The sequence below is a fragment of a genome, unplaced genomic scaffold, assembly GCF_019419815.1.
Source record: "Pyrus x bretschneideri cultivar Hongxiangsu unplaced genomic scaffold, Pyrus_bretschneideri_v1 Contig10, whole genome shotgun sequence".
NCBI classification, from domain to species: domain Eukaryota; kingdom Viridiplantae; phylum Streptophyta; class Magnoliopsida; order Rosales; family Rosaceae; genus Pyrus; species Pyrus x bretschneideri.
In genome coordinates this window covers 4670278-4695366 of record NW_025999391.1, presented here as the reverse complement: position 1 = coordinate 4695366, position 25089 = coordinate 4670278, and the positions used below count along the sequence as shown (strand labels likewise).

The 25089-nt window shown below is 35.7% G+C and overlaps 2 protein-coding genes and 2 pseudogenes across 2 annotated transcripts; 3 read left to right on the top strand and 1 right to left on the bottom strand.

The window, feature by feature from the left end:
- Nucleotides 1-148: 148 nt before the first annotated feature.
- On the top strand, nt 149-3826 carry LOC125480837 (annotated as a pseudogene).
- Nucleotides 3827-8930: 5104 nt separating this feature from the next.
- LOC125480836 (auxin-induced in root cultures protein 12-like) lies at nt 8931-9825 on the top strand. The gene has a single exon (XM_048592041.1). The coding sequence runs from the start codon at nt 8931-8933 to the stop codon at nt 9636-9638; it is 708 nt and encodes a 235-aa protein (XP_048447998.1). The 3' UTR covers nt 9639-9825.
- Nucleotides 9826-15682: 5857 nt separating this feature from the next.
- LOC125480834 lies at nt 15683-16360 on the bottom strand (annotated as a pseudogene).
- A 4895-nt stretch (nt 16361-21255) lies between these two features.
- On the top strand, nt 21256-23598 carry LOC103949604 (cytochrome b561 and DOMON domain-containing protein At3g25290). Its single transcript, XM_009360716.3, has 3 exons — nt 21256-21915; nt 22327-22581; nt 23070-23598. The coding sequence occupies exons 1-3, from the start codon at nt 21298-21300 to the stop codon at nt 23358-23360; spliced, it is 1164 nt and encodes a 387-aa protein (XP_009358991.2). The 5' UTR covers nt 21256-21297; the 3' UTR covers nt 23361-23598.
- The last annotated feature ends 1491 nt before the right edge of the window (nt 23599-25089 follow it).

Genomic DNA, 25089 nt, shown 5'->3' with positions numbered 1-25089 from the left:
AGTCAAATCTTCTCTTCTGCAGAAAAACCTTTTTTTTTCCATTATTTTTTATTAAATATTTTCTGGCTTCTTGATTTTCTTCATCAACCGAAAAAATTTTCACTTAAAATTTGATATTTATTAAAAAAAAAAAAAATAGGCCACAAAGATGAGTATAGAAAGAGACGAAAGTGCTGTCTTCCAGAGATAGAGTGTTGATGGCCAATATGTTTACTGGTAAGGAAGAGAGGCAGATCCTCGAAAGTGCTGCCTTTGCATGTGGTAAGTTGCAATTGCTGGGATTTTTGTTTTTTTAATTCGAGCGGTATTTTAATTTAAGCTGAAATAAATCACTGAGAGGAAATTCGAACTTTGGGTTAGGGGTGGGCATAAAAACCGCCAAACCGCAAAACCGCATCGAACCGTAAGAAAAAAAACCGAAAAAAACCGTGTTGACCGGAAAAGTCAACTTTGAGTGAAAAACCGAACCGAACCGTTCAAACCGGTTCCGGTTCCGGTTTCGAATGACCAAGAACCGGCCGAACCGAACCGAACCGTTTTATTAATAATAAATAAATAAATTATATACACACACACATGTCATGGTATAATAGGTTGAAAAATTGTGTACAGCAGCTGCTGCTTCTTGCTTGCTCTCTGAAGTCTGAAAACTTGCAATTTGTTTCATCATTTTTTTGTTTGTTAACTGATTGACCAGTGCATATGTATTTTAGTTGTCTCTTTTTGTTGACTTGGTGCCACTACCAAAGACATTTGCATTAAAAAAGATGTGTTGTATGCAACTTTATGTAATCAGTTTTAGAAGATGTATTTGAATGCATAATGATTTGGTGTTCAAATAATTTATTATTAGGAACCGTAAACCGGCAAGAACCGAATCGGAACCGGTGTAGACCGAACCGTAATGTTCTAGTCATAAATTTAAGTGGAACCGCACCGAATCGAACCGTTAATATATTTCGGTTCCGGTTCCAATTTAGGGGTGGAACCGCACCGAACCGCACCGTGCCCACCCCTACTTTGGGTTCTTAATTACCATACAATGAAGTTGAAGATGGGGATCTAGATAAAGTGCTTAATAATTTAGGGATTGTTTGGTATTTTTCTAAGAATAATGGTAGTGAGATAAATTTTTAAACAAAATTTACAAATAAAATGATATGTCACTAATATGTAATAAGCACGTTAAATAATTAACACTTAAGTAATAATTCAATCATCAACATTACCCACATCATTTGTTTACGAAATTTGGTCTCCCTAACATACCCTTTTTCTAATCCTTTTTTTTTTTTTTTTTGAAATTAATGAATATTAAGTAATTTAACTGTATTCATAATTTTTTTTTACACTAAAAATAAGATCCAAGTAGGATACTAAACATGTCCTTTGCGTCTAGCAAAAGTTTGATTTGCAAGAGGGTAAATGTTGTATGATATTGGAGTAATTTTGGGATGAATTTTCGTGTGCAGTTGTGGAGGTGTTGACAAACATGGTGTTCTTAGCCAATGCCAGTAACTTCGTTAGATACTTCTTGTTGTCAATGCATTACCCAGATGCTACAACAGCAAATATGGTGACCAATTGCATTGGAACCTCATTTTTCCTCTCCATACTGGGAGGATTTATCAGTGACTCTCTCTTTCACAAGATTCACAACCTTCATCCTCTTTTCTACCATGGAGTTGCTGGTATGATTTGTCCCCTTTTTCTTGGGAGTAGAAAATTTTATTTTTCCCATTGCCACCACGGACTTTTAATTTAGTTATGAGCCTCTAATTTTCTTAAACGTATTATTTTGGCTTTGCTGTCAAATCTATCAAAAAGAATTTTTAAATTGTGAGTAATTTTCGTCTATTTAATGTGGTAAGCTAATAGAAAATATAATGAACTTAAAGATTCGAGAAAAGTTGACACGTTTTAAAAGATTAGAAGACGCTCGTATCGAAATTGAAAGTGAGACATATATATTGTATGCGACGTTAAATGGAACAAAGAAACTTGTACCATGTAGGGATAAATTTTGCTGAGGATCCAAGCTCAGTACCCACAATTTCGACCAGCATCGTGTGCTAGGCCTTCTCGGTATCAAGCAGCCATTCTATACACTGGCCTTTATGTCATTGCTGCCGGTGTAGGTGGAATCAATGCCTCCTTACATGCACACGGAGTCTTCCTACTTCAACTGGTTTTTCTTTTCCCTATGTTTTGGAGGCCTCCTAAGCTGTACTATGATTTGGGTGGAAGAAAACAGAGGCTGGAATTGGAACTTCACTATAACAATTATAGCCTTGAGTTAGGCACTTTCAATTTTCATCTGTGGGAGTCTATTGCGGAAGCACATTGACAAGAATCTTTAAGGTCAATGTAAATTTAGAAAAATATCCATTATTTATCACCACTTCAAAATAATCATTATGCACCATTTCCTAAGATTGCAGAGTAGCTCTTCACAGCGTGCACTAATAACAACTCTCAAAAAATACTATTGAATAGACGGTTGTATTCGGAATTAATTCAATTTTTTTCTTTGTGGTGTCAAAGGTTCTTGCTTCTGCAGTTTAGAACTGGAAGGCCTCACCAGAAGAGAGAGTTCTAGAGAACCAGTATGCAGTATCTGCAATCAATTCGGACGGAGTTGATGTACGATCCCATAACAAGTATAAGTAAGTTGTTTCCCCTCTTCTCAATTTTTTCTAAATTAGGTGATGGTAACATGGACATAAATACTATCATTCTTTAAACTTAGAGCGGGATTAAATTATAGTGTCACACTTTAGCACAAATATGTGACCCCTCAAATTTTGAGTGGGAAGAAATGGAGCCAGTATTTAAACTCTGCATACAATTTTTTTTCAGGTACTTTTGGTCGAAGATACTCTAATTTCTCAGGTTTTTAGACAAAGCATTAACTGATAGCACAATTAGCGCCGCTCAAGTTAAGGAAACAAGAACTTTTATAGGCCTTCTACCCATCTTTGCGAGCACAATCCTGATGAATTGTTGCATAGCCCTAATTCAGACACACTCAGTGGTACAGGGGACCGCAATGAACCGAAAAATAAACAATTTCAAAATCCCAGTTCAGTCATTGGGCATACTCCCCCTCTCCGTTATGCTTGCTTCTATTCCTTTATACGACCTATTCCAAAGGAGTAGGATTCTCTCTCCTCCTATTCCCATCCTCTTCCCTCCCTTCTTCTCACAAATTGTTTTTTATCTTATTGTCTTTATAAAAAAATCAATATAAGATGTTGATGTGGTTTAACCGTGACCGTTCAAATAAGAGAGGAGGGAAGGGGAGAAAGGAGGGGAGAGAATCCTCACCCTCCAAAGAATCTTAGGAGCCCAAAGCTCAGCAAAAAGTCACATCTTCCAACCACTTTGGAGGATTGGGCTAGGGCTGGCGCTAGCATCTGGCCGTAGCTGCCATGGTGGAAGTTAAGAGACGCGAGGCAGCTCATAAAAATGCCACATTGTCTTTCTTCTGGCTTGGCTGGCAATACCTCTTCCTTGGAGTCTCAGATATGCTCACCCTTGGAGGAATGCTTGAGTTTTTTCACTCGGAAGCGCCCGATAGCATGAGAAGCATATCCACTTCATTGTCATGGTGCTCAACATCAATGGGGTACTTTTTAAGCTCAGTTCTGGTGTCCATAGCAAATTCAGTGAGTGGAAGATTTGGTAAAGAGTGGCTTGGAGGAGCTGATGCGAACCATTCACGTTTGGATCTGTTTTATACACTTCTCTGCATTCTCAACACTCTCAATGTTCTCAATTACATAGACTGGGCTAGGAAGTACTAGAGGAATGCCGTTCTTCCTTACCTGCAGCTGGAAATTATATTCTAGCACAAATGTATAAGTAACTTACTGTAAGCACTTAAAAGAGAGAACTTTTTTGCATGTGTCAAACTATGACGCTATGCAATGAGGAATGAGTACGTGCATATAAAGAGACAAGTATTTCTCGCACTGTAGTATTTTGTTGTAACAAATTATAATTAACCGATAATACTGTAATGTACCATACATGATAAACTTTACTAATTTTATGAAACCACAGTTCAATGGGCCTCCACCATTTTTCTTCATGATGAAATTCTCAATTCTGGCTCACGATGTTTCAATTGGATAGCATGCTTGTGTCGATATTCGAAATGTGTTTAGGGTGAGTGTGTCAACATCATTAGTTCTAATCAAAGTGTTAAACACCGTAATCCCGGAAAATGTCTCCTGGAATATATGCATGAATTAAGTTTGTTAGCTGGACTTTCATATGTTGTCTTCTTGGGAAAGGGATGATCTTCGGATCCCTTTCCACCAAGTCTGATATTTGAGTTATTCAAATTTGATCTAACTGTTACAATTATTATAACTTTCAAAGAGACTTCCTGTTTATAGCGGTTAGATCAAATTTGAACGGTCCAGATCTCAAACTTTATGAATTTGGTGGAAATGAATCCGGCTTCGTACTCTTCTGTTTCTTCATAAATTTTGGTCATGTTTCAGTGTCGTCACTTTAGCTAGGATCCTAGCATTAATGTATTGTTTCACGAGTAAAATAATTTCAAATAATGCATTTAATTATAAGAAAACTAATGAAAAGAGTTTGAAAACTTTAAATTTTAATGATAAGGAAAAAATAAAATATAAAGTGAATAGTACCAGGATTGACTTTTAGTGTAAAAATGTGATTTTTCGTTAAAATGAATAGTACTGTGGGCTTTTCTTTAAAACTCCATTTAATTATTAGGTCTAGTAGCACTCTAATAAAGAAGTATTTTAAGTTTAAGCCTCATTAAATACATAATATTTACATTTTTTTTAACAAATTATTAAAATACATACTTGAATACGAATATGACTTAAATTTGTATGTGTAAAATAACAAGTTAGATTATCTCGCACTGTTAGTGGAGCATTTAACGGCTAAACATATGATCGTAATATAATCGGCTTTGACTCAGCCTTTCCTTAAAAACGGGTAAGGTCATACCAATAATTAAAAGAGAAGCTGCTTAGCCTGCCATGCAGGTGAGGGTTAATAACTTAATATTGTTGTTTTGACTATAACATACTAAATTACTCGAATTTGTAAAAATAAATTGAAGAAATTAATGAAGACTGGTTTTTTTTTTTTTTTTTTTTTGGGAAACAAAAGATGGTTTTTTTGGACAAAAAGAAAAGTTTTATTTGAACTAATCAAAAAGAAAAGTCGGAACAAAAACAATTGAAAATGGAGTTCGACTTTATCGACGTCAATACAAGCGACGGTGGGAGTTGGTGAAAATAAAATACACGACTTGAGAAACACGTGGGGTAAGACTAGTCTTGGAATACGTGTACCCAACCATCAGAAATTAAAATAATTGTGAGATCCGCATAAAATCAGGAATTCAATTCCTGAAATGATCGGAGTCCAATTCTTGAGTGGGAGGAGGTAGTTGAATTCTTGGAAATGGTGTCCATCAAGTATCCAAATTTTATACTAGTATACCCTCAAACTCCAAAGATGAGAACGGTGTCAATGTTTGCAGCCCTTGTGATTGTGATAGCTAGCCATGGGTTCTGCCTTCAAGCCTTTGCTTGACAAGGCTCGCGTTCCCGATGAAGACCAAAGAAAAGGGAAGATGGTGATCTCACGATTAGGGGTGGGTGAGAGATGCCTGAGGAATTTTAGAAATGGGTGGGTCAGTAGAGAAAGATGGGAAAGATAGGGAAAGAGAGAGGTGCCTGGGAAATTTAGAAATGGATGGGTTGCACGACAACAGAAAGATGGGGGAGATAGAGGACATGAAGTGATAATTTTTTTTTTCTTTGGGTTTATTTTATGTTGGTAACTGGTAAGGACCAATGAAAGAATAAAAGTTACTAGAAAATAAAAAAAATAGTTATTCACTCTACTAAAAAAATGAAAGAATATCAGTTTTACTAAAAATAATTAGATATAAAATAAATTAGTTACAATAGGAATATTTTAGTAATCACATTAATTTTCATTCCGATTCATGTGAATTAATCAATAGTTTATATAAATTAATATCATTCATACTCCGATTCCAGCCAATTTTAGTAAACGTCTTTAACAGGAATTTGTTCTGATTCCACCTCATTCTATTTCCTCTTCAATTCAATTCCTCTCGATCTGATTACGGATTAATAAACGAGCCCTTAGAGTAATGCAATGGAGGTTAAATTTATAGATAAAATTTACAAACTAAACAAGGTATCACCAACTTGGATAAGTAATTGGAATACATGGACTCAATTTTCATGTTATTTAGTTTGCAAAATATTATCTATAAATTTAGTCTCCTTAGCATTACCTATTTAGTATTGAGTGCATTTTGCTCACCAGCCTCAAGTGGTGGTAATGCTCACTACCCTATTTATCACCGTTATATGAGCTTTAATTTTGAGATTTCTGCATATCCACTACATCAATCTCGAAATTCAAACTCATCTAATTGTGGTAAATAGGATGATGAGTAACACCATGATCTATGTTGGTGAGCAAAAATACTCTCATTTGGTATTAGTCAATTCAACACCAATAGATTGGAATATATGTAACGTAAAAAAGACTGAACCTGCTTTTGAAAAAAAAAATTGTAGGTTTTAAAAGCACATGAAGTGTTTTTTACAAGAAACACCAGTTATGTGCTGACTCCATGATACACTTTAAGTATTTTTTTCAGGATTTATTTACAATTTTACTAAGAATTAGTTTCAAATATATTTTCACATACCCTTTTAAAACACTTCCACACGAGCTTTAAAACTATTCGCTTGGATAAATGATTATTGTCATTTCCAAAAAAATTGAAAAGATAAAACATGATATGTACACATTGTTTTGAGATTGGTGATGTTTTATTATAATACTTTTAGATTTAGTTTGCAATGACTCTTTTAAAGTCAAATTATTCATGATAATACTTTTAATTAATGAACCGAATATCACACTTTTCTTTTCTTTTCTTTTTTAAATGAAAGCTCAGCACATAAATGACATTCATCGGAATAATCCGGACAACATTTTCAACAAATTAAAGAATAAAAAGGCAAGAGCATATATCACATAAGTAAGAAGCGCTTGAGAAAAGCTTGCTTTCTATAATAAATTTTAAACTTAGGATATATCATAATTATTTGCCCCACAACATTTGTTCATTCCATTCCATTCTTTCGGAGTTGGGACTGTGATATAAGGGTGGTCACTTGGAAATGAAAATCAAAACTAAAACACAGATTAAATTGACCGCATCGAATGATTTTGTTTTTTGCAATTTTGAAACAGTTTTAGTTTGAAAATGAACCGTAAGCTAAAAAGCGGTTTTATTTTGGTTTTGAACATCTTGAATTGAACCGAAATTAAATCGCACTGCATAAAATAAAAATATATTTAATTTAATACTCAAACTGCAAACGGTGAATCCTTCCCTTTCACACTGCGAATTCAATTCAACCATAACATCTATTATTATTAATCCACAACCGCAACAATAAACTCTAAAGCAATCTCAAACTTCTAGTTCATAAGGTCGAATGGCTTTTCATTCATCGGTTCAATTTCATAAGGTCCAAGGTCTTCCCAAGTATCGTCTTCTTAAGCCCATTCACAAGCTCGAAAGTCTCCTAAACCTTCGAAGAGAAAGTGTCCAAAAGGATGAAGAAATAGAAAGAATTGAACGATACAAAGTAGTGACTTGAAAGTTAAAATACCAAAACTTTTTTTGTTGAATCATATGAAGAATTTATTTTTTCGGGTTGTACTAATACAATAAAGCATTTTGACGCTGAACTTTAGTTTTAGTATGATAAACTTAACTTTTTCATTTAGGTTGTACTAATACAATAAAGCATTTTGACGCTAAACTTTAGTTTTAGTATGATAAACTTAACTTTTTCATTTAGGTTGTACCAAAGTAATATCATAAAGTATTTTGATGTTGAATTTTAGTATGGTGATCACGAATTTTTTTCAATTGGGTTATATTAATAGTATAAAGCATTTAATTTGCAAATGATTAGGTTATAAACTTTTGAGTGTTTTTTTAACGTTGAATACTCATATTAGTGCCACTTTTTTAACGGACCTGTAGGTGAGGCATAACTGGAACCAAAATGTTTAAAATCGAACTAAACTAAAATCAAATTGTTTAGTTCCGTTTTGGTTCAAGCTTCAAAACAGCACTGGTTCATTCAATTTCACCCCAAAACTATACCGAATCCAACCGTGCCACCACTTTTCTCTGAAAGCCTCCATTGATATGTGGCCGGTGAAAATTTCACAAAAGTAAGGAATTAAATTTTCCAAGTCTAATTTTTTATTTTCATGGATGTGAAGTCGTCTCCAACACGAAGTGGAAACAAAGCGAGAAGACTAAGAAAAGTCGTTCGTTTGACAAATTCTCCAATCCCCATTCACCAACCCAAAAGAAAAAGAGGAGCATATGTGCGGTTCACATTCACTCACAGCTCCGAAGTTAGTGGCCATCTAACGGCAGCCTTTGCATGGTCCAAGTTGCTCACGTGCTACTCACATTTTTTCATTTCATTTTTCAAATTTTAATATATTTATTTATTATATAAAATTCTTTTGTCGAAATTATTATATAAAATTCGATTACACAAGATTTTATTATCTCAAGGTCAATAATAATGGAATCAAAGTCAATATATATAAGCGAATTACCCAACCGAAGTACGCCACACCCCACCTCACTCCCCTAGTATCTTCCCCTCAAATACAAACATAAATAATCTTCTGTGCGCATTTTCAGCATGTCACGTCATGTATCGGTCTAACAATCTTTTTTCAATATAAATCCCCACAAGCTTTGTATTCGGCGTAGAACACTCTCTCTCTCTCTGTCCCCCTTTTTCTTTCTTTCCACAGAGTTCTTATCTCGCCGCACTCCTCCAATGGCTTCCTCTCTCCCTCTCTCTCTCCTCCTCCAAATCTCATGCATTTCCCTCCTATTGGCTCTGCTAATCTCACCCGCCGCACAAGCAGCCACCTGCACCTCACAGACATTCAAAAACAACAAGGTCTACTCCAACTGCAGCGACCTCCCCGCCCTCAACTCCTACCTCCACTGGACGTACAACCCCTCCAACTCCTCCCTCTCCATTGCCTTCGTCGCCGACCCCGCCAAGACCGGCGGCTGGGTCGCTTGGGCCATCAACCCCACAGCCGAAAAAATGGCCGGGTCTCAGGCCCTACTGGCCCACCTAACGACCGACGGCACCCCGGTTGTCAAAACCTACAACATCAGCTCCTACAGCTCCATCATTCCAGGAAATCTCTCGTTCGACGTCTGGGACATCAGCGCCGAGTTCTCCAACAGCACCTACATGATCTTCGCCACCGTCAAGGTCCCAGAAAACAAGGAGTCCGTCAACCAGGTCTGGCAGGTGGGCCCCGGAGTCAACACCGCCACTGGTTTCCCCGAAAAGCATGGCGTTGCCCCCGCCAATCTCGGGTCCTATGGCCCCTTGAACTTGGTAGCTAATGCCACCACTAACTCCACTACCAATACCACCAGTGGGGCTTTGAGGCCTAGGAGTGGAGGAAACATGGGTTTGTTTTCCGTTTTGCTTTTGGTTCTTGGAGCTCTCATTGCTTTCTAAATTTGGTAAACCTAGGTTTTTTTTTTTTTCCCCTTTTTTCGTGCTTAATATTAACGTGATTGAAATCATTGAGGTTGATTGTATCGATCGAAGAAGAGACGGAGGTTTCAGGCCTTTCGCACTTATTTAGGTGGAAGAATATTTGTTATTATATTCCATGATATTATGAATCCCACTTTGATTGAAATCTGCTTCTTATCTGTATTTTTTTCTGGATCAATGAGAGAACAGAACATTAATTAAAATCGGTAGTTTGTGAGTAGAGAGAGGCTGCTCGATTTAGTTTATACTGTTATATTAATACGTGGTGATCTTTAGGTTTAGATTTTTCCTATATTTTCAATTTTTGTGGCTCGTACTAGCTTTACTCTTTTGAAGAAATAAGATAACGACATTTAGCAAACGAAAAGGGTCAATTGAATCTGAAAGTGAACGGTAAATGTGTCACACATAAGTAATCAGAACGAGGCAATCGCTTGACGAGCGAGAAAGGAACAGGGCCAATTACCACACGTTCGACCCGAAAGTCTACATACCAGAGTCACAATGTGAGGATATGCTAAGGTATATGTTTTTTCAAACGAACTAATAATACTTATTTTCTTTAGTCAATCGGTTAAAGAAAATGATCGATAAATAAAGATAACTAGAAGTAGCTAGACATTCGCGTGAGAAGTGAAAAAAAGAACATAACCAATTATCACATGTTAGATGAAATGTTTACATATTACATGGTCGTAATGTGAGAATGCTAGGGTTTACATACATTTCTAATGACCTAATGGTCATAATGTGAGGTTGCTAGGGTTCAAACTCTTCCTCAGCTAGCTTTGTGTAAATTAGTACTAGCCTTCATGCGCGTGCAGGTGATATTTTTTGAATTACAGAGTGCTACGCACGACTTACACGTTTTAAATGTATTTATATACGTAAATTGACAAAAAGAAAGTCAAATATTTGAAGTAAATGAATAATCTTAGATCATGCTAGAAGAAGCTCCTTATAAACCAATTAAAGTAGCTGAATTAACATAATAATATCGATTTCTATAAAATTTACAATAAGAATAGAGAAAATAATATTTAATGAACAACTGATTTAAATCATATTAGTGCTAGTCCATTGTGAGAATAAGTTCACCCCTCCTCCTTAGTATAGATAATATCGTTTGTTAAAAAAAAAAAAATAATCATTTGACAACTAATTTAATCACATTATTATCAGCATGCAAAAGAGTTTTTTTTATAACCGGCATTACACGCCTCTTAAGATATTTTGAACGTGTTTAAAAATAAAAAAATTGAATCACATTATTACTAGCTTTATTTTGGAATGCCTTTAAAAATTTTTGTCTTGGGAATATTTTTATCCAAATCTCTTTATTAAAGTTTGATGACATCAAAAACACTATTCAGCTTTTATGTTGTTATATATAAGATAAAATAACCTCTGTACTAAAATTAGTAAAGTGTTTTGGGTCATTAATAAGGACTTGTCCGGGATCGTCCACTAGTGCCACTGCTTTTGCTTTTGTGTCCTTCACGTACCCCACGCTATTTACCATATCAAATAAACGAGGCGACCTCTGGTTGGAAGTCTGATAGCTAGTGGCCTAGTACCACTAGTTCTTGGCCCCCTTCGTATAAAACAACTGGAACGCACCAAAACAACATTTTATTTTCTCTCTGTTTGTTTTTTTTTTTTCAGAAAACAATGTCCACTTATAAAATGAATAATCCAGTCATTACATAAAATTAATTAATTACTAGAGCATGCAGCACCAGTAACAACACCGGCATCCCTGATGGATTCCCGCCACGCGTACTCTCTTACAGTGGTGGATTCATGAAAAAATAGCAAAAGGGTAAGTAAGAATAGCGTCTGCAGTGTGCCAACAAAAATAGTATTGTAGACATGTATATTTTGTTGCATACAAATAATGTATTACAAAGCTCCACGTAACATATAACTCATCACAAATTGACAAGTCATCCATGACATGTGGCACAAATCAAGCAAAGGAAGTATAAAACTTCTCCAAAATTCGGCAATAAGGGAGAATCCCCCTTAAATTCAGCTAGGGAATCCAAATTGATCCTAAAACTGGAAAGAAAGTTAAAGCATCTTCATAAAACAAATAAGAATTGAAGATTGCTCACAAAATAGGCAACAAGATCCTTAAATTCGGCCAAGGGAGTAAACTGGCTGAAATTAAGACACAAAACATGCCTAAAATCATCCCAAAGGCAAGCCTTGAGAAGTCTATGATGCGAAATATATAAGCACACAAATTAAAACCCTCTTTTGACAATTGTAGTATATTTATAAGTAGGGATCGTTCTAAACCGGGAATTAGGAGGGATTGCTAAATCACTTGAAAACTGACTCAAAAACTTAAAACAAAGGTTAAAACACTAAACTAGACTCAAAGAATGCAAGACTAAACACTAAAAACACTAAAACAAACCAAAAGACTCAAAACAGCACTAAAACACTCAAAACTGCCTTAAAAACACAATCTGGGCAGTTTTGAGCACTTACACTAGTTTGGACGAATTTGGGTGATAAATTGAATCAAAACACTTAGAAACACAAACTAAGACACTTTCTAACTAAATTGAACACTAAAGTAAAGGGGAATTTAGTTTTTGACGAAATTAAACAAATTGCACAGATTGTAATTAAAACAGAATGTAAAAACGAATTTGATGAAAATATGGATGGAATGCTAGCTAGAAGGTTCTTCTCCACACATGTCACACTTGCATACAAGATGATTTTCAGTTGGTCTTTCGATGAATCATGAAACTCAACACCCCGGGTTAATTAGGTTCGCTTAAATTAACCTTTAAGTTCTCTTTAAGTTAATGAATTGGATGGGACAACGCATACACAATTCAAAACATTCTCCAAAAGTCTTTTACGTGAAAAGCACAATAAAGATACAATCAAAGATCATTAAGCAACATGAAAACTATAAGTGTTGACGAGGCATTCGTTACTATGATGAGCATGAAACTAGTGCCAAGAATTCATTTAACGCGATTGTTTATAAGCAATCTCCACTACTTGTGAATATAAGTTTGTAACTATTAGGTGAAACTCACTTATATTCTAGCACCATATTCATGCATGAAAACTAAGCGTGCACTCTCAATAAACATACACAAATAAGTTATCAATCAAGCAGTTAAACGAATTGAATCCACTTATGAAATTTCAACCGAAGGTAATCAATTTATATTGCAAGCATAAACATGGTTTCGAATCACCCCCTAGCTAACTAGGGGGTTTAGCCTCTCATGTTCACAAAAAGAGAAACAAAATTGAAATTATACATAGAGAACAAAAGATTGATTACACCTAAAACGCCCAACGAATCCACTTTGAATTTCTGCACGTTTCAAGCTCCTCTTTCTCCTTTCTTCTTGCTGCGGCAGAGAAGGTTTTATGGATTTTTGGATGTTTTTCTGGTTTAGGGATGGGGTTATGGGGATATGGTGGTGCGGCAAAGAGGTCGAATGATGTATGGAGGTGTGGATCGATGGTTTGAAGTGGCTGCAATGGTGGGAAGGTGGCTGGAATGGATGGAGAAAGCTGCGGCAAAGGGGTTTTTGGGTGATGGTGGCTGCGGCAAAGGGAGAGAATGGGATGGTGGCTGCGGCTTAGAGGGCTTAGGGTGAATGATGAAAAGAATGAATCAATAGTAGTGCTCTAGGGTGAAAATAAAGGGTGCGGCTGAGATGTTTTTGGGGTGATTTGGATGGGAGTTGCGGCTGAGATGGGAGGTGAAGAATGAATGATTCAAAGAGGATGCTAGGGTGCGGCTAGGGTTGTAAATATATAGGGTTTCAGAAAAATAAAACCCTAGCTTATTTTGGTTAATTAAAATTAAATCAAAGGCTTCTAAAATTAGGGAATTAAATCAGAAATTAAAAGGAGAGTGGCTGCAAGGTGCGGCTAGGGTTTAGTTTAGGAGAGGAGCATGTGTTTAATTGCATAACCTAGGACAAAATTGCCCCCCCTTGCACGGCAAGGGAAGGGGAGAAGGGAAAAGCCACGGCAAAGGCTTTAAAGTGGGCTAGGGTCTTTATTTTGTGTCCTAAAGTGCATACAAGGCCTTCAAAGTGGCTAGAAAATACAGACGTTTCAAATTAGGAAAGGTTACCAAAACGGGAAACCTAGGGCTAACTTTCCTACTTCAAGTAGGAATCCTTGTTGAAGTAGGAATCCATCGTTGAAGTAAGAATCCATCGTTCTTCAAGTCTTCAACTCATTCCTTCCTCTTTTGCTCCAAAAGACTCCAATTTGCATCTTCTTGCATACTTTGGCCTTATAATCTGAAAATACACAAAAGTGACTTTAAACACTAAAATAACTAAGGAAACACAACATAAATGCACGAGAACAAGCTAATTAAGTCGCATGAATATGCTCCTATCAGTCTATAAATACAAGGTCCTCCCACAAGCATAAGGGTCGAAAAATCTCTACACAGAAGAACCTCTGCCAAACCTTCGAAGACTAATACACTGCCAAAGCTCTCTTCGAAGAACATTCAACCAAAGCCGAAGCAATTCCTTGAAGAATCAACAAGCGTTTGTGCCAATTCCTTCAAGACTTTGTTGCAAGCTTATAAACTTGTAGCAACGTTGGTTTCAATCAAATCACCAAGACCCTTGAAGCAACAAAATCCCACATCAAACACCACCTTTGCCGCACCCGTGAGGTGAAGACCATCCATACAACATTTCAAGCTCAAAATTTGAAGCAACCATTTAATCGTTTGTTCGAGATCAAGTCATCGCGATCATTGGATCAACAATCACGCATCCACATCAAATTTGAAGACTAAATCAGAAGAAAATTGTAAACAGAGATTATAACCTACAAATTCAAATCAATACAAATTTACTTTGTACATGTGCTCTCATTTCATTCGTTACAAGAATTTTCGTGTTTACACATGCATATTGTCATTTAATCGAGTCTTGGTAGGCCTAAAATCATTTGGAAAGGCGTACTGCACACCTGTTAATGCCTCATTTGCGTGGGTTACTAACATGTTGCAAGGCTGCTCCCATATGAATGCTTAACATAGAAACACACTTATCTTGAACACACTAACAATGTTTAATATCATTGCATCTAGGGCTAACCTTGAGAATTTGGGGGCCCTAGGCGAGCCTTCGAAGTGGGTCTCTAAAATTCTCTAATCTCCAGTTCTTTGTATATTGATTTGTATATATAAAAAAAAAAAAAAATCGTTAAATACATAAAAAGTTCTATTTTCACATCAAATGTCATTAAAAATTAATATCAAAAGAAGATAAATATACAAATATTATTTAAACATTACACGATTCACATTTTTAGACACAAATGTACTAAATGTTTGCGATCAATTGTTTAATATTGAGAGTGAAGAACAATAAAACTTGATGATCAAGAGAGTTTTAACAATAAAACTTGATTGACGAGTATAATAAATTCAAAGCCAATTGTTTCTCTTGTGTTTTTTTCTTCTTCTAAAATCAATATCACACTAACGAATTGAATATTAAAATAATCCATTTGAATAAAAAGTTATTGAAAAGAAAAATATATAATTCAAAGTTTTGATTACCTTAAAGTACAATCTTTAAGATCATATAATAGTTGGTTTAAACATTCAATAGAAATGAAGAAAATGAGAAGTTGGTTTAAACATTCGATAGAAATGAAGAGAATGAGAAGTTGAAAGAAAAAAGATTGCAAAGAGACTTGAGTTTTATAACTTTATATGCATTTGGATAGATGGATTGGGAGTTGGACAAATGAATTGGCAATAAATTTGAAAAACAACAAAAAAAATTAAGAAAAATCTAGTGACTGAAAGGCAGCTTCGTGTTTCGAACTCAACACCCCAAAGAAAAATAAAGTCAACATTTCCACTGCACTAACAAATGAATTATGATATTTCTTACTTTTTTTTATATATTTATATGTTAATTACAGGATATATTTTTTTTTTGGGGCCCTTCCGAAATGGGGGTAGCACTTCTCTAACGCATTTTAACAAGCAGTTGAAGGGCATATATGAAGGGTAACTCCAACCTTCAAGAGGGCAGCATCCAAATCATTCATGGAGATTCACTGGAGTTTGGAGGGTTAGCTGACCTCCCTTGCCCCTAAGTCGGTCCTCCCCTGCTCCCTCGCCCCATCCTTATCAACTATCTTGATGACAAAGTTTGGAGGAGCAACCACCAGCCGCGACCGGACCTTAACAATGCACTTGTCGATCGAGTCAATTGCTTCCTCCACAGACATGCCACTGTGGTAGTGCCTATCCATTAATGAGGGTGCAAAATATATATGACCCAACGCTCCCTTCTCAACCTTGTGACGTAAAGCAATGTAGTCGACGTAGTAAAGGGTTGCCCCCGCCTCCTTTTCGAAACCAGCCGTCAAAATGTTCACCATGCATGGGTTCTTTCGCTGGGCAATGGCGAGCTCGCCACGTGAAATTGGCAGCAGCACCGGTGGTCAATGGGATCCCATTAAGGAATTGATACAAAGCCACGTTATTCTGTATGTACTTGAACTGAACCCTGTCGCCAGGCACACCGTTGGCTTCAATGAGCTTGTGGGAGAGCACCATGATTCTGTATGCTATGCACGGGCAACGTGTCTGTTGCCATGACGGCAAAGCCATCGCCTACCAAACCGAAGATGAATTCCATACCCTTTTGATTAATCTCCTAGTTTTTTGAATTTCAATACAAAGGGCTTGGACCAAGAAATATTTGACCAAAAACCATTTCAAAATATTATTTAACCAAAAGGGTTCAAAGTTTAATAAAAAAATCATCCAAAACGAAAAGAAAGAAGTCAAGCGTCTGAACCAAAATCCTTCCAACGGCAGAAACTGAGAAGTTCAAGCGTGAATAACTTCCAACGGCAGAGCTTCTTCCATGGGTGATAAACTTTTTGCGTCGCAAAATCAAAATCCTAGAATCTTCATCGCCGCACATGCTTCCTCCCTCCATCTCTCTCTCTCTTTGAGTTTTTTTCCAGCCACAAAAGAAACCTTAATTTGACCACCAAGAACCTTTACGCAGAACAAACCATATAAAGGCATCTGTACTCAATCTATTCATTTGATTTGAATTGTATACCGAAACCCTAGAATTTTGTGGCCATATATAGCAAAGTCCTTTTAGAGAAGCTTGAAAGAGAATTCAAATTTTCCAATGACGGTGCGAAATCCGAATCATAATGTTTTAAGTTTATAAGTTAATCTACCATTAGATTAATTTGAAGGCCTTTATTTTGAGGACCTCACAGGTTCTCAAAATGTAGACTTTAAGTGAACAACAAATTTACATTATTTTATACATGTCAATTTAATTTAGAATTCAAGCCATTATACATTTGGGTCTTAGTGTCATCATTTTTCTTTCTATAAAATGTATCGAAAAAACCAAAACATAAAACTGTTTCTGGAAAACCTAAAACATAACATTGTTTCTGAAGAAAAAAAAATCAGATAGGGTGTTTGTTTTGTCTGTGCACAAACAAACACTGTATCTGGAAAAAAAAAAAAAAAAAAAAACCAGAAACAGTGATTTAAATTCCAGAAACAGTCTATGTTTTAACCTTTGACTGTTTCTTTTCTTTCATGCATCAGTTGATTATATTTAAGAAACATAGTGCTTATTTTCCTTTGAATCCAGATACAGTGAATTTCACTATTTCTTTTCTAGCTTACATTTAAGAAGCAGTGTGTCTATTTCATTTAAATCCAGAAACAGTGACTTAGATTCTAGAAACAGTTTATTTTTATAGTCCAGAAACAGTGACCCGTCATTATTATTGAATAGCATGCAGATCTCAAATTTATTTTCTGGAGAAACAAACGATGAACTCCACTGACAAAGAAAAATTGAAAAACAGTACATCGAATACACTATAAATAATAACGACGATCACATTTCAACGAAATAATACAAAATATAAATTAAATAGCATGATGATCTATATTTTTGTTTCAAAGAAAAAGAAGAAGGTCTGCAAAACAACGATGAACTCCATTAACGACGAAAATCTAGAACTCAGCCTAAAAAAGTTAGGGGTAAAATCGATAAATCATAATATATTATAGTTGGACCATTTTTAGTTGGACTGCTTTAATATGGGCCTTATACTAATCATTAAACAAAACTTATAACATGATTTTTTATTAAAACTAAAACTTTTCAAACATTTTTCATTAGTTTTCTTTTAAAAATAAAAATCGTGGAGTAAAATGAAGAATTCTTTACGTTCTCACAATTTATAATAACTTCAATTTAACTCAATCAATTTCAATGCTTTCTTCTTCTCGGTAGGCATTTATTGACAACAAAATGGCAACATAATGAAAAAAAGTAAACCTAATCTAATAAGTAAACTTAATCTTCCCTCTCTTAGTAGTGGGTCTTAGAAGCGAGAGGAAAATGTTTTGAATTTTGTTATTGCTCATTGGAATAATATATATCTATTTTAGTTCTGGATTCATGAGCCTAAAAATTACTGATGAATGAAAATTAGAAGAATATACAGAGAAGGGAGGGAAGATTGATGCCCAACATGTTTAAACAAAATTGTGGAAGTGACTAGTCTTTGAGTGATTTGGTTCATTCATATTACTTGGCTAAACTGAGAGTTCCATTTGGGATATCGAACTTCATGAGTCCAATAAATACTATAAGTAACAACAACTACAGGCCAAATCAAACAAGATTTTTTAAACAGAATAACGACGGGAGAAAGAAAGATGCACGGCACTCCGGAAGAGATTTTTCAATGTGATCGAAACACGAGATGATATATTACGTGTCATTCTATAAATTGTGGTATATATGTGTTAAAAAATTAAGAACTTAAAAAATAAAATTTCTCACCAATTACATAAAAACCCGTGATGTATCATCCGTGTTTCAATTACAATAAAAAATTTCTTCCATTTGGGACATCAAGACTGCAATTGTTAGAGGGTCGGTGATAATCATTGGAAGATCAAGTTACCAATTGGTACTCTCCATCTGGTTATATGTGAACCACTATAAATAAATTTCAGTGCGGGCCGTGCCCATCCTAGTCCTCAAGTGGCTCTCTTCTTTCCCTTTCCTAATGTGCTTTAATCGGTAGTTTTTAGTTTTTATTTAAGAAATTTTAACGAAAAGTATGCGGTACTGTTCATTTTAACGAAAAATCATATTTTTACACTACAAAGTCAAATATGGTATTATTTACTTTACCATTTATTTTATCTTTATCATTAAAAGTCAAATTTTTCAAACACTTTTCATTATTTTTTTATTTATTTAATTTTCGGGATTCCAACCTCTAATATATAATATCTTTGCATTTTGCACGAGGTTTAAAAACCCTACAAAGAATTAAAAATTATCTTTTAGATTATTATGAAGCCTAGATCATCGAATCACGGGAACAACCTTGCGGGCATCAAGGTTCTTCGTCTTTCTTCATTTCTTTGTCTACTGGTTTTTTTTGTAGCTATAGAGTTATCGTTTTTGTAGGTCGTTGGACTTGGACAATTTGGTGTCTAGTAAATTGAAACCGTTCAATTGCTTAATTTTTTGTTGTCAAGGGTTGGTGTGCACAGTAAGTAATCATAATTTTAAGGAGAGATTTTTCAGTATAACCGATACATAAGATAGTACACCACGTGTCATTATATAAATGATGAGATATTTGTGCTAAAAAGTTAATAACTTAAAAAATAAAATTTCCCACCACTCCTATTTAAACACGTGATGTACCACTTGTGTTCCCGTCACAACTAAAAATTTCTCATTTTTAAGAGGATGCAATATTTACTCCTAGATATCCTTTAGCATTCTCTCGGTTTAATGCGGATTTTATATCATAAAAAGACTCTCTCGACTAGCATTAATACACCTTTCTAGGGTTAACGCAATTATCGCATACTCTATTTTCTTGTGTACTGTTTGAGTCTCATAAATTACTTACTAACTTGACGGTTAGACAATCTTGGACAGATGCCCCAACAGTAAAGGTGGTCTCAGGATCGTTTATTCTTTTATAGTTATTTAAGTTTGTGCATCTCTTCCACACAATGGCGCCAAAGGCAATGAAATTGTGCTTGACCATTAGGGGTAAAGCTTTGCCAGAAATTGTGCAACTCTGAAAATCTATGCCCCCTGTGAGCTACGGCCCAAAATGTCTCTGAGAAGTCCACTTCGAAGCGAATTTTCTTACCTTCGAAAGAAAAAACATCTACGTTCCTGATGCCCTCGATCTACTAGCCAAATAATTTTAATTTGTTATTTACCACAACTCGTAGAACAATTTGTATGGGAAAAAGAAAAAGAAATATCACAATCTTATTTTCTTATATACAACTTGGATTTTCCTAAAAATATGTACGATATAGAGGAATATTGATATCACCATGACCTAAACCTTGCATCAGCTCACAGTCACATCTGGTAGGCTACAAATCGCTAAAGTAGTTGGCATATAATCCCAAAATTCCCAATTAAATCGACCAGATTATTTTCTAATAATAAAACAAAATGTTCAAAAATGCATTGAACGATGCAGTTGCTTGACGCTACAATCCATTCTCCTTTACTCCATAAAGTTGGTTATCTTCATTTTTGGGTTTATTCTAAAGAGGCTTTTTTAAAGTAGGATTTTATAAACTTTGCACTATCTTACCTTTTTGACATAATTTTCGTATCAACATTATAAAATATTGTGTCAAAAATATAAGGTGACAAAGAGTTCATAAAAGGTCTTACTTTTGAGAGAATATCATTAACATTTCTCTTACTGAATTTAAGCAACGTCTAAAACAGAATCCATTGATTTCAGCAATTTAAAACAAAAACAGACGGAAGAGAAGAAGAAAAGCAGGATTCTTGGATCTTTATTTAATTAATTAGGTTCATACAAGTTTACGTTAATTGTTATTTGGCTCTCTCATTCCCCTCTCCATTTTTTTAAGGACATTAGTTCTGTTTCAACTTTCAAGCATCGCACGCATGTTTCTTATTTATTTTTTGTTAAATTTCACTAATAATCCTGATAAATTTGTTTGAATTTCGATTTCGTCCATATAATTTCGTCATGTCTTTACTTGAGCTACTCTATTCTGCTAAGTTGATTTTCCTATTCATTACGCTCTCATTCGAAAAGCCAACGTGGCCAAAATTTTACCATATTAGACTGACGATGCTAAATGAAAATACATGAACTAAATCCAAGAAAAAAGGTGAAAATCCAAATAAATAATAAATAAATTTAGCTAAAACGATTCAAAATCAAATTATAAATTGTTGGACTAACCAAATTTAAATATCGACGGCATAGAGAATAAAGGGTGATGATATAATAATCATATATATACAACATATTGAAAAATTGATCATTTCAGCTAGGGTATTGAAATTTGAAATACCATTATTTTGGCCAATTTTCTAAATAACTATTTATTCAGTTTTGCCCACGTGTCGACTTTCAAGTGGTTGTTTTCATTTTTACGAAAGCCTCATAGAGGATTTCTCACTGTCTTAACTGTAACTATAAATTCCGCCAAAATTAGTAGTCAGCCTTTGTTCATCAACCACCATTAGCGGTTTACTCATCCATGGCTTCTTCTTCCTCCTCCTCTTCTCTCTCAATATTTCTACCGCTCACCCTCCTTTGTCTTATCTCACCCGCGCTTTCCCTCACCTGCACCTCCCAAACCTTCACCAACAACAAGCTCTACTCGAAATGCGCCGACCTCCCCGTCCTCGGCTCCTTCCTCCACTGGACCTACGACCCCGCCAACTCCACTCTCTCCATCGCCTTCATCTCGCCACCCTCCAAAACCGATGGCTGGATCGCCTGGGCCATCAACCCGACGTCCACCGGGATGGCTGGGTCCCAGACCCTCCTCGCCTACCAGAAGTCCGGCGGCTCCATGGCCGTTAAAACCTTCAACATCAGCTCGTACAAGGATATTGTCGAGTCGAAGCTGTCGTTCGAAGTGTGGGACACTGCGGCCGAGTCGTCCGGCGGCGTTTTTAGGCTGTTTGCGAAGTTGAAGGTGGAGAAGGAGACGGTGAACCAGGTTTGGCAGGTGGGGCCCTCTGTTTCCGATGGGTTTCCGGTTAAACACGACTTCCTGACGCCGAATCTTAACTCGAAAGGGACACTGAGCTTGACCGGCGGCACCACCACCACCACCGTTAGCGGGGGGTCCAAGATGAAGAAGAGAAATGTGAGTTGAGTCTCTCTAAATTTCCATTTTAATGTCTTGGGATTCTTTTGTTACTATTTTTATACAACCTATAATAAGAAGAGGATTTAGACTGGGGATTTTACTTGCAGGATAAACACTCTTAACCACTCCTATATATTCATAAACGTTGTTAATTGCTCACGCCTAGAGTAAACTCTTTTAACCATTTGAATCTCAAATGGTAAAAATAAGTAGTAAATTTTTAGAAGGAAAAGAAAGTTGCTTTATTTGGAGAGCATAAAGCTTGAAACTTTGAGTAAAGGGAAATTGTGCTCTAATGAAGATTTGGCTTTAATTTTGGCAAGTTGTAGAAATCTGAGCTAGATTTGAGATGGGTTTTGATCAAAGTTGATAAAGTTAAATCCTTTTTTGTGTTTTTGTGTGATTCAGATACATGGAATTTTGAATGCTGTGAGTTGGGGATTGATGTTCCCAATTGGAATCATCATAGCAAGATATTTGAGGGCTTTTCCGTCTGCGGATCCAGCTTGGTTTTATCTTCATATATTCTGCCAGGTATCTGGTTATGCCATTGGTGTCGCCGGCTGGGCTACCGGAATTAAGCTCGGAAGTGAGTCCAAAGGGGTGGTTTACACTAATCATCGCAACATTGGAATTGCCCTGTTTGCCTTAGCAACTCTGCAGGTAAACTCCATTCTTTGTTTTCTCCTGATACAAGCGATATGGTACTCTAAACTAATATAAACTGCGAGAAGGGGATCGGAACTCTGATATGTAGGGGAGTACATCCACTCTTGCCAATGAGGTTGCGCCTATGTCTGCAAATTCCATTCTAATTTTACCTACACGAACTTAATGTGGTTCATACAACTTAGTTTACAAATTTATAATGCCGTTTAAGTGCTAAGTGATAAGGGGTAACTGGCATTTTTCAATTTTATGCATTCCCCTACCTTCCATGAATCCATGTTATGTATGTAAACTACTATGAAGATTTGGATTTAGAACATCTCTGTTTTCTGATGCAATCTTAACTCAATTTCGCATAGATTAGTCCGTGTTCACAGCTGCTGAAGGCAGCATTTTGTTGAAACAAGGCTGATTAATTTGTTTGTGGTACTTAATTTTGGACTGTTTTCGTCTAATTGGAATTTCCTTCTCTGGACTTACAGATATTCGCATTGTTCTTGAGGCCGAAGAAGGAGCACAAGTTCAGGTTCTACTGGAACATCTACCACCACGCTCTTGGATACACGATTCTTGTCCTCGGCATTATAAATGTGTTTAAGGGCTTAGACATACTAAATCCTGCTAAGCATTGGAGATCTACTTACATAATTGTGATTATTGCGTTGGGTGCACTTGCATTGTTATTGGAAGCAATCACTTGGATTGTGGTCTTGAAGAGAAAGTCAAGTAAGTCCACCAAGCCGTATGATGGATTGAACAACGGACAAGGCTGATATGCCGCGCGCAGCGCCTTGACGTATAATCATACCAAAGTGCGGCAGGTTCTCCCATGCCAGATACTGATTTTGTAATATCAGAGCAGCCCTCACATCCTTTTCTTCTCTTCTTGCTTGTATAATGTATTGATTTATTTAGGTTTCTTGTATGGTTAGTATATACATACAGAGTGTTAAGAGTGTTGACCTCCCCAGTTTGTTGATTTATTGTCTCTATGTTAGTGCTCTTCAGACTCCTACTTTTCTCATTCATCTATAACCCCTAATTGCATTCACCTTCTACACATCTCGTCTAGAATCCTAACTGAGCTGGTAACGTTCAAAAATATGAACTTAACAAGTGCAGCTAATCATCTTGAAAAGTTTTTTTTGTATGACCGTCATTTTCACGTAGTGTTACTAATATAAAAAATTTTGATCGCCTAAGTTGCTCGACGTGTAAGCACAGTTTTGGACGCCTAATACCGTCCTTGATAAAGACTTCCATGATGTAATAGCTGATCATGCTTAGATGACTAATCACTCTAGTCTCTAGAGTGCATGCTAATAATTGTATTCTATCAGATCTGAGATGGGAAACAAACAACCGAAAGAACACTTACGTGATGTAAATTGACAATTTATTAGTAGGAAATTTCTCAATCTTGTCGGATAGCAATTAGATGTGGGACTAGCTGATTAGCTAGATTAATCTTTTTATTTAATAATTAATACTTGAGGATTAAAATCATCAAGTCAGTCTCAAAGCATTATTCACCAAAGCAAACGAAAGCTAATTTCAATTGGGAATCAATTATATACTTGACTTTATCTAGGCCGCCCCCCCCAATGCATTACAGCCACTAGTTCCTACTGATTCATCACCTCCATTATTAACCTTTGCTTTAATCTGTGGACTCTGTTATTCAAACACTTATTTATATTTTTCATACATTTATCTTAATTTTCAGTCGTTGAATCAAATATATTAAAAATGATTAAAAGACATAAATTAACAGAATGTATATGAAATGTAAAAATATGTGTGCAGATAGAACTAGGCTAATTTGTTCTCTAATGCATGTTTTTTACTTTGTGTATTTGATTAATTCCCATGTGATGCATGGGTTCTTTATCTCTCCCTCACTACTTGGAAGGAGATGAGATGCCAACCTTTTGCAGGGACGGTTGTCTCCTCACTAACTAGACATTATTATGAGAATTAAAAAGTGGATTAAAAATATGTTTTATTAAAGTGATTAGTGGAAAGGTATTTTTCGAGTTTCTACGGGTTTATACATATTTAAGCTGTGTCGGAGAAAGTTTTAAAATTAATCAATTGTATACTATCATAAGTTTAAGCAAGGTGAAAGATACGTGGAATTTATCTTAGGAAGGAGATGAGATAAATTCAAAAGAGTTGTAGGATTATTTGATTGAACTGTATTTAAGACTAAAGAAGGAGAGAGGACGGCGACAACAAGAGAGAGAAGAAGAGATTTAATTGTGATGTGTGTATTGTATCACTCTATTGTGCCTTTATTTATAGTAGTATGATATGTTAAATTCTTACTCTAATAGAATTACAACTATAATAGGATAATATCTACTAAGGAGAATATTCTAAGATATTCCTAGATACACTAGAATTTATACAATCACATTCCTATTCTAAATATGATCGCAACAAAAATGCATTATTAAGAGAATTGAAGAGGAGCTTAAAAAAGGGTTTATTAAAGGCTAT

What these genes read in the sequence shown, in the direction of transcription:
- LOC125480836 (XM_048592041.1), top strand. Translation starts at nt 8,931, where the DNA reads ATGGCTTCCTCTCTCCCTCTCTCTCTCCTCCTCCAAATCTCATGCATT.
- LOC103949604 (XM_009360716.3), top strand. Translation starts at nt 21,298, where the DNA reads ATGGCTTCTTCTTCCTCCTCCTCTTCTCTCTCAATATTTCTACCGCTC. An exon ending in CCAAGATGAAGAAGAGAAAT is followed by an intron (nt 21,916 to 22,326) that starts GTGAGTTGAGTC and finishes TGTGTGATTCAG; the next exon opens with ATACATGGAATTTTGAATGC. An exon ending in TTGCCTTAGCAACTCTGCAG is followed by an intron (nt 22,582 to 23,069) that starts GTAAACTCCATT and finishes CTGGACTTACAG; the next exon opens with ATATTCGCATTGTTCTTGAG.